We start from the raw sequence: 22,862 nt of genomic DNA on the forward strand, positions 1-22,862 counted from the left end.
GTCGCACTATCTCAGCGCGGGGGGGAAACAGGAGGGGGTTGCTGATGCTCGGGGGAAGGAGGATATCACCCTGTCTCGAGTCCAGTATCGGTGCCCACAAGCGGCGTGGGAATGACGGTGATGCGATGGTTGCGAGGGCGAGTTGTGACGGTAAAGGTCGTGGCTGTTGTTGTGAAGCGGCGTTGTGGTTGGTGGTTGTTGTTGTGATGGCTGTTGAGACGTGGTTGGTGGTGGTAGTAATGGCGGCTGGTCCAAAATAAAGATAGTAAAAGAAAAATGGCTATCCTGAAGAGTCGCAGCCCGAGTGAATGACATTTATTCCCTCTAGACAACGGGTTTGGGCCTAACTACACATATACTTACAGAGATATCTCACCTAATAGACCTGAATGGTGGTTTGTGAATTTCGTCAACCACAACACTACCCCCTCCCCTTTTTACAGACTCGTCCCGAGTCGTCAAATTTTCGTGTGCCATCATGTGTAGTTTTCCCCTAGTACATTTTACCTACGGATCCCTGAGTGCGACATTCATGGTATTCGTGTCCCCAAAATAAATAACCTGAGGGCTGAGTAACTACCTAAACAAACTCACTCACACGGACGACTTAAATAAAATTGCCGGCGCTAAGACAGACATGCCGGGGGCGCACTCATATTTACAGTACATCTTACCTTTAACTTAAAAATTTTACACTAAACCATGGCCCAGGATCAATGGACTCTGCAAAAAGAAAGCAGTTAGCAGGGAGCCAGGCTGCTCGCATGCAGTCTCTGGCTCAAACAATGCAGGTGACAGGGAACGTCGCCGGCTGCTCACACGCAGTTCAAGGCCTTCCCTTTTGAAAATGAACCCAGTGAACCACAACGGTGCATGGGCTGCACAAATGCAGTCTCCGTGCCAGCTCAAGTGGCACACGCAATGAACACAACGAATGGATGGATGAATGGTTTGAACTGAACGCAGTGAACCACAACGGTGCATGGGCTGCACAAACATAGTCTCCGTGCCAGCTCAAGTGGCACACGCAATGAACACAACAAATGGATGGATGAACACAAACACGGTGCACGGGCCGCCACTGCAGGCCGGTGTTGTAGCTGCCAACAGGGCAGTTCTTGCAGCTTGCAAACTGTTGCCTTGATCCTGGCGCACATGGCAATGAACAGGGGGGGGAGGGGGGCAAAGCAAAAATTGAACGGGGCTGGTGAACAGGGGCAGTGGGCATGGCATGGCAAAGGCAGCAGGCAAACACAGCCCGCAGAAGAAGGCCGCTGCAGGCACACACAGCCGGCAGATGAACTGGCCGGCACAGGCCTTGAAGTACCACAGCTGCAGATGATCCGGCCGGCACAGGCCTTGCAGCAACACAACAGCTGCCGATGAAGTGGGCCGGCACAGGCCTTGAAGAAAAACAGCCAGTCGATGAAGTTGGCCAGCCTTTGCCGTTCAGTGGAGGTTGGTGGAGGGAGTGCGGTGGTGCTGGCCACTTGGAAGGCGGGCTCGGACCTACCTACCTGTCTCCATCCCACCTATCACCTTTGCCTGTCACTGTACATACCCACTCCCTTAATTTGTGAAACCCCAATTTAGCCCCAACTTTTTTTTTTATTGTTTTTATGTTTACTTCCCCTCTATAAATCGTCCCCTAACCCCCTTTATCGTCCTTGTTCGGCTAACCTATCCGGTCACCTAGCCTACTCCCAACCCCTACGTTCCCTTCCCGGAGGGGAACAAGGGAGAGCTAGCGTCCTGTGTCGAGGCCCAACGAAGCCTCAGGATGGCCTCCCCAGAGTTCGGCGATCTATAACCAAAGTGGGTCCAGCGGCCCACAACGAGAGCGAGGGGATGGATGGTGCGGAGGGGTACACTTCCTATCTCCCCTAACCATTTAACTGTTAAACTACCCCGGGGCTTTCAACAAGCGCCTCTCGCTGAAACTATTGGTTCTAACAACCCAGATTCCCGTTGCCTGTGTTGGTGTCCTCACAATTTCGGGCCTCGCCCCCCCAATTTTCTCTCCGTGCCCTCACACGGTCTCACGGCTGGGACACGTGGCTCCCTTTGGCAGGCACGACCCTCTGCCGAATCTCCCGCTATGGCACCCCCGGGCACTACACTGCCTCCGAGCCTACCAGCTCCCTAACACCGGGGAGTGCCCCCCATGGCACCTCCCCTGAAACGCACACGTGGCAGGCTGGCTTCCCAGGCCCCTTTCCGAGGGTCACCCGTGCCCACAACACTGCCCACGCGGCTAATGGCGCCCCGAGCCCCCGCACCAAGCAGGCGCACCCGTGCCCACTGCGCTATCCCGGCCCCCCATGGGCCCTTGGCCTACCACGGCCGACTAGCCTGGTGCCCGGGGTACCCACTCAGCGATACTCACTTTTCGCAGCCACGCTCCCAGCCCGTCAACAGGGCTCCTGCACCCCTCCAAACGGGTTTCGAGCCTACACTCCCACCAACAACAAAACGACTTCCATATTTGTTAATTTGACTAACCCCCTAACTCACTTTACTCTGACCCCGGGGTCCCTTGGGCGGGAGTCACTCCTCGCACCATGCATTCCCCATTCGCTCCATACACACAGACCCGCTGGCCTCACTCACTCATCATGTACTCACCTCACAACTCTTCAACACACACACCGCTGAACTCTGCCATCCTTCTAACTACCTCCCCTAACTAACTCGTGCTCCCACGTCGTCCCTTAAACTATAGCACGTTCCATTTGACACTACGTAGCTAAACTACGTCCCCTCTACACATTCACAAGTCTGTCCATGTCCTCAAATGTCCCAAAAATTATTTACCCAACCTAAATCTCGCTATCATCCCTCTAACTAATCCATTCCACGGGCCCCATGAGGACTTACACCTGCCCCATGGAGCCGGTCTAACTAAGCTAACCCTTCCCCCTAACTAGTTTCCATCCTGTGCCCAGGAAGGGGGTCTTCCACCCCTTGCCCAGGAATCCTGTGCACCCGAAAGTGAGGCTTGCTGTTTCCTTTTTTTTTTTTCTAATTGTGCAGCACCAGCGCGGGAACACAGCTCGCGCACTTTGCACCTGCCCGTGACGTCATGCAGCTGCACGTGTACCTCGTCCCTCCTTGGATGGTACCATCCGGCAGGGATACCCCTCCTGCCGGATTGCAACCCCACGTGCAGCCATGGCGTCACCGTGCGCATAAAAAAAAACAAGCCCCACGTCTCGAGGGGTTCCCCACGCGAACACATGTGCTTTTCCCGTTGGAGCTTAACACACACGATCGCGTGGAGAACCCGTCCGGTCCAAATCCATAATCCTGCCTAAACTTTGTCCGTCCGCGGGATCGGCAAATCCACCGCGTGCGTTTCCGGACCGGGACTTCACTCTCGCAAGGGAGCACGTGGGGGCCTCGTGCGTTGCACAGCACGGACCTCGTGCTCACCGCTGGGTGAACCCGGCACGGTCCCCGAAACAACTACAGCCGCTACCCGGCTTTCTTTCTTCACATGTCGCCGTCGTCGCCATTCGACCCACGCACTCCCGCGTGTTACGACGCTCACACTCGACACCATCAAACTCACACCGGGAGACGCGGCTGCGTGCTCCCGCATGCCAACCGGCATCTCCCTCACATACCGCTCTCTCACACACACGGTCTCCCTTGCATAAACCATACCACTCACACGTGGTGCTCCATTCACTCGTGCCTCACTCACACACGCGGGGGCACTCACCCGCGGTGCCTCATCCACACACCGTCCCTCACTCACACACGCGGGGGCACTCACCCGCGGTGCCTCATCCACACTGGCCGTTTCATCCACACACACGGCCTCACTCACACACGGTGCCTCATCCACACACGGCATGCTGGGAAGCACGTACTCCGGCACACTCGCCACCACACCACTCACACACGGGGTCGCTTCTACACACGGGGACGCACTCACACCTTGCACCACACACACAGGGACAACCACACTGGGGATTCGTGTCCCCACAAGGGTGTCCGGGGCCTCTATAACCCCCAAGCTTTCCGTGCACCTGTTCGCAGCACTCGTCCCCTCGACCTCGCAAAGCACGACCGAACCCACCTGGTCGTGACTCGCCTCAAGGGGGCATACTCCCTCCCCTCGTTCCTGGAGGAGGCCATCCCGCTGCTCGCACTGGGTCCCTACACGCTCCGCGAGCTCACCCTCATCGTCCTCCACTACCTCCGTGTGTGTGTGTGCGTCACTTACCCCGTCTTCATCGTGCAGTCTTCCCTCTATCGTTCCCATCTCCCGTGTCTCTGCCAACTCTTCACCCTTTACCTCCCTTGTCTCAACTATCTTTATTTCCTTTGTCGTCACCTCGTGTCTCGTCTCACACGTTTTGGTCTCCCCATTTAATTTTTCCCTTTCGGTCATCGTCACGACCCTCGCCCAACACGCCCCCCGAATTATTTTTTCACCCGCCTCCACCGCGGGCCCGACAGCCGTTGCACCCCCTTCCAGCTCGTTCGCTCCCACACGTGGAGTCGCCATTTTTATCTCCCTGGTCACGGCCTTCATGCCCGCCTGCAGGCATCGGCCCATGTTCTGCGTCTCACCCCGCAGCTTTTTCGTTTCCTCCTTCATGTTTGTTTCCATTCCGTTCATTTGTTGTGTATTCGCATCCAATTTTTGTGTATTCGCATCCATCTTTTCGTTCATGTTCGCATTTATCTTTTCGTTCATGCCTTTCATTTCGTTTTTCATTTCATTTGTCATTGCCGCCAGCATGGCGCATAGCTGGGCCATGTTGGGTGCGCTTGGGTGAGCCGTTTCGGCAAGGGTCGGGGGGTTTTGGTGGAGAGGGGGCGGGGAGGTGTCATACACCGCGGCCGCTGCCGCACCCATTTCGGGCTCTGGGTTCAGTTGGGCGAGTTCGTTTTCCTGTACAATCAGCATTTCCCGCACGGGGATTCCATCCTGGACCATGGACTCTACACATTCTACATCCATTTCTAATACCCCCGGCTCCCGCTCGCCTTGAGATGCCATCTTGCTTCTCTTAAAGGGTTAATTTAGCTCGCTCGTAATTTGGAGGGAATTGGGGGTCGCTCCTCTCACCCCTGGACCGATTCCCGTGAATTTAATTGGAGACAGGAGGGCCCGTTTTCCCGTTCTCCGATACCAGTGCCGCGAGGAGGGCGATGGGTTTATATCGCACGACCTGACACCAGTGTTGCGGATTCGCGCCCGCCGGCGTGCGGACGGCCACGTAACTCGAATCGCGGCAAGTCGCCCACCGGATGGACAATCCAGTCGTGACCCTCTCGGACTAACGCCGGGAACTAGTCACGGGTGGACCTTTCGGTCTCACCACGATCGTGCCAATCGGCCCCCGCGTGGGATAGGGTTGCTCGCCAAATTCGACCTACCTAAGTACCCACACGGAGGGTAGACCGGGCGATCGCACCTCGCCGCAGGTCGACTTCGGACACGGGCCACTTTAAGCGACCCGTTCCGTACTATCGGGATAACCGAGCGGTGTTATTCGTCGGCCTCGACGGTTCGATTAATTATCGGGCGTTTTAGCCCACGACCAACCCTTTACGTGAAGCAAGATGGAGATTTCAATAGAGGAAAAGACGAAGCGAAGCGGGAAAACAGTTCAACATGAAGCACATTTATTTCGCGATGAACGGAAAGCACACATATACAATTCCACCAAAAGCACATGTAAAAGAAGAAGACAATGCAATATTACACAAAAAGCAAATGCAACAATGCAGATCTAACCGACTACCGGGCACACGGCAACACTTATACAATTTTACTTCACAGACGGCGCCGACAACACATATTCCCAAAGCAAAAGAAAAAGAACCACCCTCAAGGATGAGGCGGGCCCCAGGCCCGACCGGGTCGGGCCTACCCGTCTGATGATGAGACACGAAGTGGCGGTGGTGCCTCAACTCCGCGGGCCTCGCGGCCAGTGTCTGGTAGGGGGTGGGAAAGGGGCCCCCTTTGTCGCACTATCTCAGCGCGGGGGGGAAACAGGAGGGGGTTGCTGATGCTCGGGGGAAGGAGGATATCACCCTGTCTCGGGTCCCGCGGCGAGCGTCTCCTCCTCGACCTCGGTCGCGTTGCTGGCCTCTCCCTGTGCAGCTCTCGGCACCGACGCGAGCACCCCCTCGTCCGCCTTCACCTCTCCACAGCTCCGTCTACTCGCCCTCTCCGTCTCCTCTCTTGGCTCGTCCCAACTCTTCACTCTTGACTTCTCCCACTTCTTTCCAGCTCCACCGACGACTCTCTTGAACTCCGCACCACCTCCAACTTTTGACGAACGCAGCCGTTTATATAAGCCCCGTGGCTTCGCTCTTTCACCCTTGACCCTCTGCCTCCGACCCTTCACCTCTCTAACTGGCTCCCCATTGGCCCGAGGAAAAGTGGGCGTGAATGCTTTTTGATCCATGAATTTGCATATAGCGACCGCCCTCCAACGCCCTGGAGGCGGGGCCAAATCGCCCCTCGCTCACCGATTGGACGGAACAAAAGTGGGCATGAGTCGTTTTTGATCCGTTTTCTGTGGAAAGTCCGTGATGTTTTTGAACACGCAGCTCGGTGCGCGCCCTACACGAGTCCAGTATCGGTGCCCACAAGTGGTGCGAGAATGGTGGGGGATGCGATGGTGGCGAGTTGTGACGGTAAAGGTCGTGGCTGTTGTTGTGAAGCGGCGTTGTGGTTGGTGGTTGTTGTTGTGAGGCGGCGTTGTGGTTTGTGGTTGTTGTGAAGCGGCGTTGTGGTTGGTGGTTGTTGTTGTGAAGCGGCGTTGCGCTTGGTGGTTGTTGTTGTGAAGCGGCGTTGTGGTTGGTGGTTGTTGTTGTGATGGCTGTTGAGACGTGGTTGGTGGTGGTAGTAATGGCGGCTGGTCCAAAATAAAGATAGTAAAAGAAAAACGGCTATCCTGAAGAGTCGCAGCCCGAGTGAATGACATTTATTCCCTCTAGACAACGGGTTTGGGCCTAACTACACATATACTTACAGAGATATCTCACCTAAGGGACCTGAATGGTGGTTTGTGAATTTCGTCAACCACAACAATATATATATATATATATATATATATATATATATATATATATATATATATATATATATATATATATATATATATATATATATATATATATTGCAGCATCCAAGTACCTGTTCATACGGAATTCCTCAGAGCTGGGAACGTTCGTCCAGAGGGATGGTCCACCAAGCGTCTTTTCAAATGGCAATGCATTTAGTATTACTCTACTTTCCTTTCCCGTTCCACAAGATTGCACAAATGAGCCAAAATAGACGGGAAACACACACAGAAAGTAGATGTCTGAAATGTGTTTTCTTACCTTTTAAAGGATTTATTTGAAAAGCAACGTGCAGGGAAGAGGGTCGACAAGACATTATAGCAATGCAACAAACCAAGCGAGTCAAAACACACAAATAGGAGAATGGGATATGCAAACATACAATGCAAGAAAGAGAAATACAAGCTCAAGTCCTCACCCACTAGGTACCACAGATTGCACATGCCTCTGTGATGGGAAGTCCGCACCCTAGCCCCACTCATAAACAAGAGGTATTTACCCAAATATAATCAATGTCTAAATTGTCCATAAATTACAGTCGCAGGCTCAGCATCACGTGTAACAAACAACTTACCCTTAACAGGTGCCTGTTGCATGGTAATCTAACCTACTCGAAACACACGGACAATACTACACTTGCCCAGTCGTGCTATTGGTCCCCCCCCAACCCTGCTACACAAATATATATATATATATATATATATATATATATATATAAATATATATATACATACAGTATAAACATATACGAGGTGTGTTCAAAAAGTATCCAACCTTAATTTTAAGTGCGTAAACAAATGAAGCTAGGGAGGCGTGGTTTGGTGCACATATGTAGGTGATCCTAATTCGTACGCGTGAATATTTTCCCGCCTGCAGAAGCTGTCAGTCGCCGACAGACCGCCAATGAGTGAGGAAGTGTAAGTGAGTGCCGTCGGATTTTCGTTTTTGACAAAATGACGGATTATTGTGGTCTCATCACCAGTGATCACTGTGTTGAATAAGTTGGGATCGCTGTTCACAGTCTCCAGCATGTCCTGTGCGATCTACAAACGGAGTTGCTTCTGCTCGATCGTTAGCAGGTTTGGCACAAACTTCGCTGAGATTCTCCTTAAGCCCAAATCCTCAGTCACAATGGAATGAACGGATCCAATGCTGATGCCCGCCTCGTCTGCAAGTTCTCTGATCGTGATTCGATAATCCTGCATCAGCAGGGTCCTCACTTGGTCAATAACGATCTCATTTCGGGATGTTGAGGGCCTACCAGAACGTGCTTCACTTTCCACTGATGTGCGACCATCTTTGAAGCGGTTGTACCACTCTTTTATCTGTGTGGTGCCCATTGCTTCGTTCCTGAAGGCCTGTTGAATCTTGCGGATCGTTTCCACTTGGGAATCGCCAAGCTTTACACAAAATTTGATGCAGTAGCGTTGTTCAAGTTTTTCCGTCATTTTGTCAAAAACGAAAATCCGACGGCGCTCACTTGCACTTCCTCACTCATCGGCGGTCTGTCGGCGACTGACAGTTTCTGCAGGCGGGAGAATATTCACGCATACGAATTAGGATCGCCTACATACGTGCACCAAACCACGCCTTCCTAGCTTCATTTGTTAACGAATGAAAAATTAAGGTTGGATACTTTTTGAACTCACCTCATATATATATATATATATATATATATATATATATATATATATATATATATATATATATATATATATATATATATATATATATATATATATATATATATATATATATATATATATATATATATATATATATATATATATATATATATATATATATACACACATATACATACACACACACATATACTGAAATGCAAAATAAACTTACCACCTTTTAAACCTTCAAATATCAACAATAACACTGCGTGTAGTAATTGTGTGAACTTATTTGTGGACAATAGTGTCCTCACTGTCAGACAAAATGGTCACGGATGGTCACTTGAACCTTCAATGGTCACTTCATAGTACAGCTGTTGAACAGCCGTTTTGACTGTCAGTGATTCGCCAAGGAGTACGGGATGATTTTAATGAGCTGCACGTGACGTCTTGATATTGGCTTTAAAAAGGCCAGTGCAAAATGGGCATTTCAATCAACATGCCACGATTGTCAAGGGATCAACGGCAGTGTGCCTTGGGCATACTGCAAGGTGGATTGAGCTACCGTGAGGTGGCACGTCACCTTGGCTGTTCACACCAGACGATATCGGCCCTGGTGGACAGAGACACCCTCCACAACTCTGCAGATGACAGACCTCGATCAGGAAGGCCAAGAGTCACCACTGCAAGGCAGGACAGGCAGATGGTCCTAAGTCAGATGGCTTCAGACATTGAGGACTGAGTGGGACAGAGTCCAGCAGCAATCCATCCAAAGACTGGTAGGCAGTATGCGCCGACGATGCACTGCCTGTATCCAAAACAATGGTGGCCACACACGCTATTGAAAGGGGACTGACATTGCACCCTGTGCTGTTCTGTGCTGTAGAACAAACTTATGAGATGGTGTATCTTGGTCAAAAACTTGACATTTCATTAATAAAATGCCAATGTTTCAATTAGCAATTGTTGGTTTGTTTTATTTTGAACTGTTACAATTTTATTACATTTCAAACAAGTGGTAAGTTTCTTTTGCATTTCAGTATATATATATATATATATATATATATATATATATATATATATATATATATATATATATATATATATATATATATATATATATATGTGACAATTAAATGATCAAGTTTTGTGTCAAGGAACTGATATGTGTCATATTAATGCTATGATTTTGTGGCTTGATGCAAAGTTAAAATCCATCCAGAAATTTTAAATTGTACTTCACACAATTTCCAGTTGTGGTTTGTTCTAAAGAAGGTATTCTCAAACTCTGATATGGTTCAGCACAGCGAAGCAAAACACAATGCATGTACCATACATTCACATGAGCAGGTTTGAAAGAAGAAAGAATGCAAAATAAGTGAAAATAAAAATACATGGAAGTGAAAGCAAATCGGTACCTGGATGGTTTCAGAGGAAAAGTGATTCTCCGAGATCATTATGTTCCCGGAATCATCAAGCCTGACAATTGCACCGGCATTAGCTTGCACCTCAGCCTCAAAGGCCTGATGTTTCTGGATCTTGCCCTGCAAGAAAAAGGTGAACAAACAACTACTTAAGGACAAATAAAACTGAAAAAAGTGTTTGGTGCACAATTTAAGATGGTCCAATTGTTTCAGCCCAGATGGTCAATGTTGATGTGAAAAAAATAGAAAAATTCAAAAACAGAATTAAATATCATTGATGATTATTACTTTCCCCACTTCATATCCTTATCTCAAAAAAAAAAAAGAGGTAGTGAATACCAAAAATTAAAAAAAAAAAATTTAGCAGCAAGCATCCTGGAGAATTTCGAATAATTTCTGCAGAAGCAGCCACATCTTCTTTACGTGGAGCAGTGGAGCACATACGATTGCATTCATGCTTACTGGCTGGCCAATCATGAAGAAGTGTCTGATAAATAAATTAGTGGGACAGCCACAAAAGTTATTTGTTGTTTACAAAATTGCACTTTGGTTATATTTTATCCAAATATCCTGCCAATTTATACATACTATGAGAAAGGAATCCTCGTACAATCCCAATACCATATACTGACGAAAAAGGAAAGCATGTGTCCATGACTATACACTGTTACCTGCAGATTTGTAGGGTCTTTATAGCTCTCATCTGAGGCCACCTGCAGCTTTTCTTGAATCCACTTGTCCAGCTCATCAGCATCTCTCCGAAAAAACTGGAACCGTCGCGAGTCCTCAAGTTTTTGTCGCCGCTGCAAGGAGAGCTCCTTGAAGCGACTGTACCTGTATACCGCACAGGCCACATGAAATCAGAAACGATAAACCAAAAATTATATTAAACAGCTCAGGAGCTACTTTAAAATTTTAGTTGAGTATAGGCTTTATTTAAAAGGGTACAACTTGTGCTGCCCCATATAATCTGCATTCTTTTTCTTTCTTTTTTTTAAAATTGGCAAATTTTTTGCAAAAATCTATGGAAACAGAGATTTATCATGCCCACGTACCACATTATGGTGGAGGAGACAGCAGTAACGAAGTGCAATGTTCAAGTGTGAATATGTACAAAATCATCATAAAAACTGTCAATCTCATGAATCTTCAATGTTTAGATTTTAAAACAACACATGCACAGACTACAATACTTGGTTTAAAAAAAAATAATAATAATAAAAGTAAGGAACCAAAAACAAAAAGCTCTGACCAGGAGCAATGGTAAATGGAGCCTCAAGAAAATAACAAAAAAGGATGGGGAGGGGTTCAAGGGGAGAGGGGGAGGGGAATATTAGGGACTTTTTTGATCCAATGGGGAGTCGAGCTGGAATTTTTGGACCGTTTGTTACATTCAAATTGTCAGATTACTTGGAACAATCCACATTCATTTTGACATGATGGGAAGCGTAGCAGCTACGATTCAGTCGAAAAAAATTGCTTTGACACTGGAATTTTGCTTCAGCACTGGCATTACAAGAATCACTTCAAAATGCAATTGAGGATTGAAGCAAATAATTATGACTCCAGGCAGAGGGTGGTATTTGGGAAAACCAAACAAATGGCAAATGAAAATTCTGGCCAGAGCAAAGAAAAGGGCGGTTCCAAAGTAGATGAGTGTCAAAGAGAGCCGGTAGTGTCGAAGACCGGTGCTATTATCTTTAATACAGGATGAAGGCTCATGAAAAAGGTAACTGGATTAAAAAAACAAATTAAAAAAAGGCAAAAGTGGGACCAAACATGGACAAACGCAAGGGAAAGAACATACATGAAAAAATACGACAAAGGAGGGGAGGAAACGGAAAACTGCAAGTAAGAGGGATGGGTTAGGTTAGGTTGTTTCAAGGGTAAAAAAAAAACTAGAGGGGGAGCACTCGGTAGAGTGCAAAACCTCCGCCGCCAATACTGCTAGGTCACTCAAGTGAACCTGATATCCTATTCATTCAATTTGACATCAACAGTGCTCACAGAGTTATAGTTTGCAACTTTCCCTTTTACTTTTAACTTTTACATACTCAATTCATTCGTCATCAAGAGATTCCTTGAGACAGAAATTGATTTTACGTGGGTATATCCACCTGAAGTTCCAAAATCAGCCGCAATTATAATTTTGTCATGTTTTTTTTTTGTTGGAAATCACTTATAACATGTAGAAATGCAAAAACAAAAATCGAAATTTTGTTGAAAAAAAATTTGCAAATTTTTTTTTTTCTCTAACAATTTTTTTTTTTGGGGGGGGGGTTGGAAATCACTTAAAACATGTATAAATGCAAAAAAAAGAAAAGAAATTGAAATTTTGTTGAAAAAAAAAGTTGCAAAATTTTTTTTATCTCCAACAATTTTTTTTGGGGGGGGGGGGTTGGAAATCACTTAAAACATGTAGAAATGCAAAAAAAAAAAAAAATTAAAATATTTTTTCAAATTGGCCGCCATAGCGGCCATATTGGATTTTGGACCAAGTCCAAAATCGAATGGCATGATCCTTGGACCATACCTCACCCCCCCCACCAAGTTTCGTCAAAATCCGTCGAGGAGTTTTTCCATAATACTGTTCACAAACAAACAAACAGAAAGGGGTGAAAACAGTAACCTCCGATCTTCGATGGCGGAGGTTAAAAATATCAAAGAGGGATTGTGGTGAACTCCCTGCTTGAAGCCCTGGAGGAAAGAGTGGGATTGAGCCCCATCTGGAAAGAAGTTCCACAAATGGGAAGAAAGAGGAATAAGGGAGTGGAGGAAGTGAAAAGCCTGAATTGTGGGAATATAACCAGTGGTGGGTTTCTGGAAGAACTCGTGCATCCTGGAATTGCTCGGGAGGGTCAGAAGACTGAGACGAGTGAGGTTTGGGCTGGCAAGTGGTACTTCGGTAAGAAAATAGCTTACAAGATAAAGGTTATTGCCAATAAGAAAGATGCTAGTTGGATAGCATTATCTTTCAAAGCACCATCATCTAATACTTCATTGGTGACCATCCGTTGACAAGCTCACCTGGGCGAGTCGAATCAACACTATGCATGGCTGCTACGCTTCCAATCACGTCAACATGAATGATAGATCTTTCCCAGACATTTCTACGATAGATCTTCCTCCCTGTCAAGGACTGTAGATGCAAGATCCCACCTTTCACTTGAGAACACTGTGAAAGGCAAATCCTTGAGCATCACTGGATTTTCCCATCAAGAACGGAAGCAAAGAGCCTGCCAGTTCTTCTTCCACCACAAAAAGAGTAGTCTTTTTCACCTCTCAACTGCCCTTTGACAAATTTGCCCTCTCAGCTGTATGCCACACACATCCCCCCTCCCCTCCCTCCAGGCAACCAGCATTCAGCTACCAACTCATTCAGTTTCAGCCATCCACGGTCCAAGTTGATCACCAATCTCCACCACTTTATTATTTACCCACACGTATAACGTCATCTCTGTGTTAGTAAATTGCCTCACCAACCGATTACAATCCGGCCCAGTCAGAGTATTAAGTGCAGATTACAAAGAGAGAGGCTGAATGCCGAAACTCTGTTTCTAAATCTTGTGTCCCACACCCATCGCTTTCTGTACCCACCTTACCCAATTGTACCCAGCTGTTCCTGCACTCTGTGTCCTTTTCTCCTGACAAAGTGGAGAGCTTGCTGTCAAACCTCGACTCAGATTCTGCAACCGGTCCAGACAGCATCAGCCCAAGAGTCCTGAAAACCTACTCTGCTGCTCTTGCTCACCCTCTCTCTGTTCTATTCACCCTCTCATTTACTCAAGGTTAACTGCCATCTGCTTGGAAATCAGCAAACATTACCGCTCTTCATAAAAAGGTGCAAAAAATTATAATCCCTGCATCTAAAAAACAATCAGCCTTTTCCCAATCATCAGAAAGGTCATGGAATCCATCATCGCTCCTGACATCAAATGGCTTGATTTCCGACCAATTTGGATTTAGACCAGGACACTCAACCCTGGATATGCTGATTCTGCTCTCCCAACAAAGAATGGAGATCCTAAATGCCAAACATGAGATCAGAGCCATCTCTCTCGACATATCGTGATCTTTTGATACGGTCTGGCATCCAGCATTGCTCACCAAACTCTCTTTGTATGGTATCCAAGGCAATCTCTACTCATGGCATGTGGACTTCCTCTGCTGTCACAGTCAACATGTGGCTCTTAATGTCTGTGTCTCTCTCATCTCCTCTTCCTGTCCAGGCTGGAGTTCCTCAAGGCAGTGTTCTTGGTCCTGCGTTTTATCTGGTTTTCATCGATGATCTCTCCAACTGGAAAATCCTTGTCTTTGCTGATGACTCCACCCTCTGCCACACCATCTCTCATCCCTCAGATCAGCAGGCAGCAGCCTCTTCACTCTGGAGACCTGGATAAAATCACAAGCTGGGCAAACACTTAAATATGTCTTTCAATCCTGACAAATCTCACACTCTCACGACGTCTCTCTGAAAGGACCTTCTGGGAACCCCCCCCGACCCCCCACTCCTCATCTACCTTTCAACAATCTTCTTGAAGAGGTTCTGAAGCTGGGAAAGCCACATTACCTTGAGCTTTCCTCCAAAACCAGTTGCCGACTGGGCATCCGACGTCGTGCAGTCCTTCCTTCGCACACTGGAGCTTCTAACCACTTACAAAGCTTTCATCCACAGCCTGAGGGAGTACTTCTCTCCCCTCTGCGATGGTGCACCTGCCCCACACCTAGCTTGTCTTCACGCTGTGGAAACCAAGGCTTTTAGGATCAATGGTATCTATCTCCCGCGATGAAGCGGAGTCTTGGGTCGCTCACTCTGTCATTGCAGGCAGGTCGGTGGTCTTTCTGTCTTCTACCGTCTCCTCTCCAGCTTGCCCTCCCTGCTATGCCCCCCCCCTATATTTCCGTAGGGCGTTCAAGGTCCGTGGAAAAAAAAATATCAATACAAAGTTGTGAAATGGAGATAAATTATATTACCAGCTGCAGCAGGTCTTTGGGAAAGCAATTTTACCTCGCTTCTTCTTTCAATATTCAGCTCCGAGTAATTTCATTTTTAGAGATATTGTTGTCGAGTTGAATATTGTGAAAATCAACATCACCAAGTTCAAAAAAGCTGGTGCATTGGACACTCAATCAGGAAGTACGGATGATATGTGCAGTGGATAAGTCAACACATTTGTGAAAACAATGAGATAAACAAACTGTGCATGGTACATTCTCCAAACACCAAAGATAAAGAACACACCTATCCAGAACTTGCTGCCGACGTTCTTGTATGTCATCTGCAGTTTCCAAGATTTTCACTCCAACAGAATCCATGTCCTACAGAGGAATGGGAGGGGGGGGGGTTAAAGTCAGATATACCAATATATAGTATTTTCAAGAAAATAAACACAATAAACTTCAGGGAAACTTTGGAAGCTGACAAAACACCATTATACAAGATACTCTAATGCTGGATATACACAAGCAATCATTTAAGGTTTTTTTTTTTTTCTTCACAACTCAAATAAAAATAGACCACATGTCATCAATAGACAACTGAAAAATCAACAAATTTCAATTTGGCAATCCAGTTTCACGAATTGGTCGATTTTAAACAATTCAAAGCAGCCTTCATTCATAAATATTTGACTCATTCCATTTGGCAGACAATGTGTTGCTATCAATAGAACATGCTCCTCTCCTGTCTTAGTGGAGACTGGAGTGTTTCAAGGCAGTATCTTGGGCCCAATTTCGTTCTTAACCAACATTAACGACATCTGCAATTCTCTGAAAAACTTTTCCTTTTGTGTCAAACAGTACCCCCATGGTCATCCCACTCAGCAGAGAAGCTTTATCATTCTTTGCTGATGTAGAAAGTATGAGATACTAGTCTGGTAAACTGAACAGGTCCTTCATTCATGGAAAATCTCAATCCTACCGTCGCTCATGAAGAAACATCAATGTAACCTGCCTTGGCATAATTTTATTTTTATTATTTTTTAATGTTGAGGTTTCCGGCAACCTGACATCCCAAAAATTCCTGCACACCCCACTGTATTTTTTTTCCTTTTATGTACCGCAGCGATTTCAATAGTTTCCGGAATTGATGACTTGAAGCGGAAAAAAGACCCAAAAAAACGGAATGTCGTAAATTACAGAAAATGAGGATGACTTCGAAACAAAATATTCACTGAACGCCAATTTTGTTCATGCAATTCTCCAAAGGTAATTCCCACAGCATATACGAAAGTAAAAAGAACGAACAAAAAACCCCACAATTTGATGCATAAAGGAATACCATCCATAATTGGAACGCCAGCACAGTCCAACGTTCCGTTCACATAAATTGCAGGTACTTCAGACGAGTGTTGCTGGGAAGCTCAATCTTGAGTGCTGGTGCTAAATACTTAAAAAAAAAAAACTATCCAACAATCTCTGGAGAGCTGAATCAAAGCAAAATTAGATTTGAACGTCAGCCCCACTCAGTTGAAAATTCAGTGAAAATATTCCATAAGAATGGCTGCACTGTTGTCGCAACTTGCGATCAACTCCCCTGTCCACTCAACTTCATTATCCTTGCTCATGTCCTATGAGTCTGTGGTGAAAGCTGGGTCTGAGAATAAAATAAGAATAATAATAATAATAATAATAATTTCCCACGGCTGAGCTTACATTCTCCAATCTGTCTCATTAACCTTGTGCCGTGTCTGTCCCATGTTCCCATGTGAATAAATAAAATTAGACAGCTAAGATTAATAGCGATTCCAAACAGGGGATTTAACTTTCTATCTGTTACCTCAGTTTTGTCGTGTGTGTGGTCCGTCTACTCCCTCCTGCTCTATGTAATAAACCTTTTGTTCATAAAAACCTGCATGTGGTCATTCGAGGTACGGGACTTCACCATTAAGCGCGAATGCATTGGCTTTAAAAATTCATTAACAGGCCGATTGGGAAACTTGCATACAAACCACTCTTAAAAGAGTTTATGAGTCACAGTTATATCAGAATGAGCCGATTCGTCACATGGTCACAGATCGTTTCACCGCAATATGGGGCCGTTCAAAAATTAAAAGCTTTTTTTTTAGGGTGACGCATACGAGCTTGATCACAACTTACTAATTATTTTTATTTGACATACGATTACATTTTTTGGGGTCCCTCATTGTGATGACACGTGACCCAAACAAAGCCAATGGAAATTTGACACGACAAAGCCAGACAGTGCATAATCAGCAGAGGCCTACAGGCCTAATGTTAGGTGCACCAGAAAAATCAAGATGGCGGAAATATCATTTTGTCTGGGTGGAGACAAACGACATGGTCATCTGTCCAGTTGGTCGGATGATTAACCGACAGTTACAGAACAAATTTGGGTTTCAGGGTGTTTCAATTTTTCAGATTTATGCCCTTTTTGGACTCAAGAAATATCACATCGGTCGGGGACATGTATTGCAAAGCAATTCTTGCTCTTGTTTCAGATATTTTTGGCGCACAAGGACTCAGCCAACCTCCTCCCCATTTCCACCACAACAGCCGTGTTCCTCAATGCTCTAGTCACGAATGAGGATAGACGTACGTCCGAGTCTCTCTTCCCATATAGGTCAGATGGTGACCTGACGTCACGACTGTAGGGTATGAGTGTATCAATTTTATTAAGTTACTGTAATACCCGTGCTTAATGACCCGAATTGCCTGATAAGAATTTGAGTGGATAGCACATAGATAAACTTTCATACAACATTTTTATGGGGTGGTACATTCTGTGGTGTCCACAGAATGTAGCTTATACTTGATAGTCCCCTACTGGTATCACCGGAGGGTACTATCGGTTTGCTCTCCATCTGTCTGTCCCACAGTAGCAGCTGTCCGTCCAATGGGTGCAGATTTCAAAAATCGATCCCCAAAACGAATACCAACAACAGTAGCAGCAGCAGCAGATGAATCTCTTATAGACCTGCTACAGGTCACAAGTAAAAATACAATTGCTGGCGAAAACAAAATGTCGATCACATGTGCATGTGTGCATCTTTTCAGAGAAACATTTTTTTTTGTTTTTTTTTTTTAACGGTGGAAAAAGAAAGTCTAAATTCAGATGAGATTGCCAAAAATAACAAAACATTGGTGTGTTTATGTCAATCTACATACTGCCACAACTACGTACTTCCTTTGACGGTGAGCATACATGGACATCGTTATCACATTAAAACACAGCTGTCTGTCTGTCCTCAATTAAAAACTCAAAAACACCTTGACCGATCTTCACCAAATTTTACATATGTAATGGAGGTCTGCAGGGTCAAGTGATTGGCACAAAATAATTCCCCCCGTCCGCTGGTGGGTTGACGACATTTTTTATCTGTGTACCTGGCACAGTGCACGTTTCTTGTCAATATCAATTTAGTTTAAAGTGCCAAGTCCCATAGATGTGGTTTCCACATTTTTCACATCTGTAATTTATAACTTAAATTTTCATTTTATTACTTCCACCACCAAAGGTGAAGGAGGTTATGTTTTCACCCCTTTCTGTCTGTCTGTCTGTCTGTCTGTTTGTCTGTTTGTTACTTGCAAAATCGAAGATTTTTCAAGTATATTGGTCAGTCCATTTTGTTATTCTGTTTGTTAACTACTAGTAGGTGCCCGTAAAAAAAAAAATTAATTAATAAACCAATGTCACCCGCAGGGTGATCCGTATCTTGCCAAAAGGTGACTACGTGTGACTTTTTTAAGGTCACACTGAGGTGAACAGAGCTGCTATCCACCAGGAGCGACTCCTTGAGGAATATCTGCCTACGAGAGATTCCGATGAGAATCGTTCTACAGAGAAACCATGAAAATATGCGTTTGCCTCATAACGTCACCAAATGACGTCATAATGTCTCAAGCTTGACATATCGAGAAAGCACTCATCGAGGTGTTCAATTTGAGGTACTACACGATATGGTTCCTAAAACTTGAAAATTTGACATTGGGGTCAAATATGTTTGACCTCAGGCACTAACCATGAAGGTCAAGGCCAATCGCCACCAAAAATTAATCAGCTGAGCGCCAGACCATGAACTATATTCCCATGAAGTTTGAAGACGATCCGATCAAAATTACTCAAAAAATAAGGGTTTCGTCGACTCCCCTATTTTGCGACAAAGTGACCTTGACCTTCAAAATTTTATGCGCTGAAAGGGACCTCTATAGGCCTCTGATATGCGGTTACAAAAATTTCCAATGATAACTGTGCTCTGCAGAATTTTTTATATGTGATTACAGACAAACAAACAAAAAATAAAATATAAAAAAAACATACAAGCTGACTAACAAATCTTGAAAAAACTTCGTTTTGGCAAGATAATAAATAAATATTCAAACCGCAAGCAACAAACAGCAACCACACAGGCCGTTTCTTCGCTCTCGCGTGCCCGTACCTGCGTGGCCCGGAAGTTTACATATTATTCGCAGTTACGATTATTCGCAATTTAGTTTTAACACGCAATTATTCATTTGGCGCCAACGTATTTTACCTTTTCGCAATGTCGTGGCAAGGAAAAACAAAAAGAGAGGAGAAGAGAGAGAAAAAAATTACTTCCTGGTTCGGAGCACACCAGCTCACTCTGATGTTACCGAAATTTATGCACCCTCTAATCTGAAAACGATCATAACTCGGGGCATTGTGTTTATCTATAAATGCGCACAAGAAATCGAGAAATTATTAGAATACACAAAGTCATCATTATCCGGAAGCCTGTACATTGTAACCCGTAATGGGGAACGCGGCTGATCTTCCCTTCCCCATCAGCCATGTCCACGCAACAATGTGTCTTGTCATTGGTTTGGTAAATAAATGGCCATAACTTGGGAAGTACTTGTCTGATTAATATCAAACCTTGAAAAGGCACATCCTCAGGTCCCCAGCAATATATCTGGCAAGTTTCAATTAGATTGGACTAGTGGTTGTCGAGATACAGCGGTCACACACAGACACACAGATTGCTGGAATTATAGATAGACATGTCACAATTTTAAACTGATCTTCAAGAAACTTCACCACATGGTAGAGTTCGCCATAAGGAAGAAGCCTATTGTTTTTGAGGTCAAAAGGTCAACATAGGCCAAAGGTCAACAACTTCGATGAGATTTCTAAAATCCTCAATTTTCATCCAATTGATTTGAAATTTGAAGAGGATTTATATTTCAGGTCATTGACGTCAACTAGCCAATTATTTTGAGGTCAACATGGACCAAAACGTCAACATAGGCCCAAAGTCAACAACCAAGGTAGTATTTCTAAAATCCTCAATTTTCATCGGATTCACTTGAAATTTGAAGAGGAGTTGCATATTTGGACATTGCATTCAACCACAAATTGTTTTTGAGGTCAAATTTGTTTTATGGATTTTGCAAGTATCGTGCTCTGCACGACATCATCTTCTTCTTCTTCTTCTTCTTGTTTGTTTGTGTTCAGGATATCTCAAACAATTGTGGACGGATCTGGATGAAATTTTGTGGACAGGATGTGTGTGTGACAAGGACGAACTGAGTAGATTTGGGTGAAGATCCAGATCCGGATACAACTACTAGAATTTTTAAGCGATTCTTCACCATTGAGAGATAGGGCTGACAAATGATAAATAGCATGATATTTCAAAAATGTATTGGGCCAGATATGTTCTCGTGGATCAGGCATTACGGGGTGGAGGTAAGCGCTCTACCGAGTGCCCTTCTTGTTAACCTCCACCATCTTCGAAGATGGATGGAGGTTACTGTTTTCACCCCTTTCTGTTTGTTTGTTTGTTTGTGTGTTTGTTTGTTTGTGAACAGTATTACGGAAAAACTCCTCGACGGATTTCGACGAAACTTGGTGGGGGGGGGGGGGGGTCAGGTATGGTCCAAGGATCATGCCATTAAATTTTGGACTTGGTCCCCCCCCCCCAAAAAAAAATTGTTGGAGAATTTTTTTTTTTTTTTTTGAATTTCTACATGTGATTTCCAACTGACCCTAACCCTCACCCTAACCCTAACCCCCCAAAAAAGATTTTTTTGCATTTCTACATGTTTTAAGTGATTTCCAACCCCCCAAAATAATTTAGAGAAAAAAATACTTTTTTTGCATTTCCACATGTTTTAAGTGATTTCCAACCCCCCTCCCAAAAAAAAAATTGTTAGAGAAAAAAATATTTTTGCAACTTTTTTTTCAACAAAATTTTGATTTTTTTTGCATTTCTACATGTTTTAAGTGATTTCCAACCCCCCCCCCCCCAAAAAAAAATGTTGGAGAAAAGAACTATAACTGTCAGCACAGTTGACATCATATTTAATGAATAAGATATAAGGTTCACTTGAGTGACCCAGCAGTATTGGCGGCGGAGGTTTTGCACTCTTCCGAGTGCTCCCCCTCTAGTTATTCCATGCATTTGTCACCCTGGTGGCAAAATACACCACTCAGGGATGCTGTGTAGGATTTTAGGTGTGGAACCTTAAAGAAAATACAAGTTCACCATTTTCATTGATCCCATGAAATGGAATTTAGGATTTCTGGAAACTGAAAAGGCACTTTTTGAAATGGGGAGGTGGGGGGAAAACATCACTGAATCAACATATCTTCCATTTAAACACACACAAAAAGCTCTACCTCCCTACCTCCATTCATTGAGAAGCATGTTACCAAAACACAGCGTATTTCTTTTTTGGCCCAACCTATTACTGTGGTCAGCCACTGGAAAAAGTTCATTCTCTTGAAATTCTGGGCCTCAGCATCAGCCATCACCTCTCATGGGCCAACCACAAAACAGCATATAACCAAGGGAAAAAGAAATGCAGCAAAAAAAAAATTCTTTTTTTAAAACATAATTTCCCTTTTGTACAGAGCATACATTTTACAAAAAGAAACCCGTGTTTTGTATAATATGGGTCTGCGAAACTTTTTTTTTGTATACCTTGTCGAGGCTCGTATGAGAGCAAACACACAACGCACAGCAAGGGGGGGGCATGAGACAAGAGGGGTAGGAGTGGGAAGGACAACACAGTGGAGAACAGAGACCGTTAAATTCATTGCACATTTACCGAAACATTTCTCCAAAAAATAATTATAATTGTTCCATCTGCCATTGAGCACTTCCTTGTCCTCATGTCCTCACTCATAAAATATTCTGCAAATTCTGATCAGATCTCTTCAGCTTTTTCTTTCGTTTTCAGGTAGAGTCTTCGATCCGAAGGTTCCTAATCATGAATTTCCATTCTCCAGTTTTCCTCTTCTTTCTCAGTTGCCCATATAGACCATGTGGAGGTATTCGCTATTACCTTCAGAAAATGATTTTCGTTGTGCAGATCACTAATCTGAATGAAATTTGGCATACTTGAAGAATTTTAGATGGTGAGTCCAAATCCACTTGTTTCCACGTCGAGGATGCGACACAATTGGTCATTTTTGGCAATTAAAGATGCACCGAACATTAAAGCACGATTTTGACACAGAAATGAAGAATCAAGGTTAGACTGATATGTACGTCAAAGAAAACTCTTGTGAGGTCTTAAAATGATACATGTTTATACAGAGCCATTTTCACTGTTATTAAAGATATTTATAATTAAAGGTCGTAAACCGAAGCAGTTACATATTTTTACCGGCCTAAAACGTCTGGACCGACCAGACAGGCCTTCGAGTTGACCAAGGCAACTTTTTGCTTAAAAGGCAGCTACACTGGCTAATAAAGGTAGTTGCAGCGCCTATTAGACAGTTACATTGGCTATT

General features: G+C 44.8%; 1 protein-coding gene across 1 annotated transcript in view; it reads right to left on the reverse strand.

The window, feature by feature from the left end:
• Nucleotides 1-22,862, reverse strand: part of SPTAN1 (spectrin alpha, non-erythrocytic 1) — a 179,946-nt gene that overhangs the window by 141,744 nt on the left and 15,340 nt on the right. Inside the window, exons 2-4 of the mRNA XM_085896171.1 lie at nt 15,384-15,460; nt 10,813-10,975; nt 10,136-10,261 (exon numbers count right to left, since the gene is read on the reverse strand). Of these exons, the coding sequence (XP_085752297.1) occupies nt 10,136-10,261; nt 10,813-10,975; nt 15,384-15,457 (363 nt within the window). The 5' untranslated portion in view covers nt 15,458-15,460. The remainder of the gene's footprint in view (nt 1-10,135; nt 10,262-10,812; nt 10,976-15,383; nt 15,461-22,862) is intronic.

Source organism: Eptatretus burgeri, chromosome 1, assembly GCF_056783735.1.
Source record: "Eptatretus burgeri isolate ZD-2024b chromosome 1, Ebu_testis_v1, whole genome shotgun sequence".
Classification (NCBI taxonomy): Eukaryota; Metazoa; Chordata; class Myxini; order Myxiniformes; family Myxinidae; genus Eptatretus; species Eptatretus burgeri.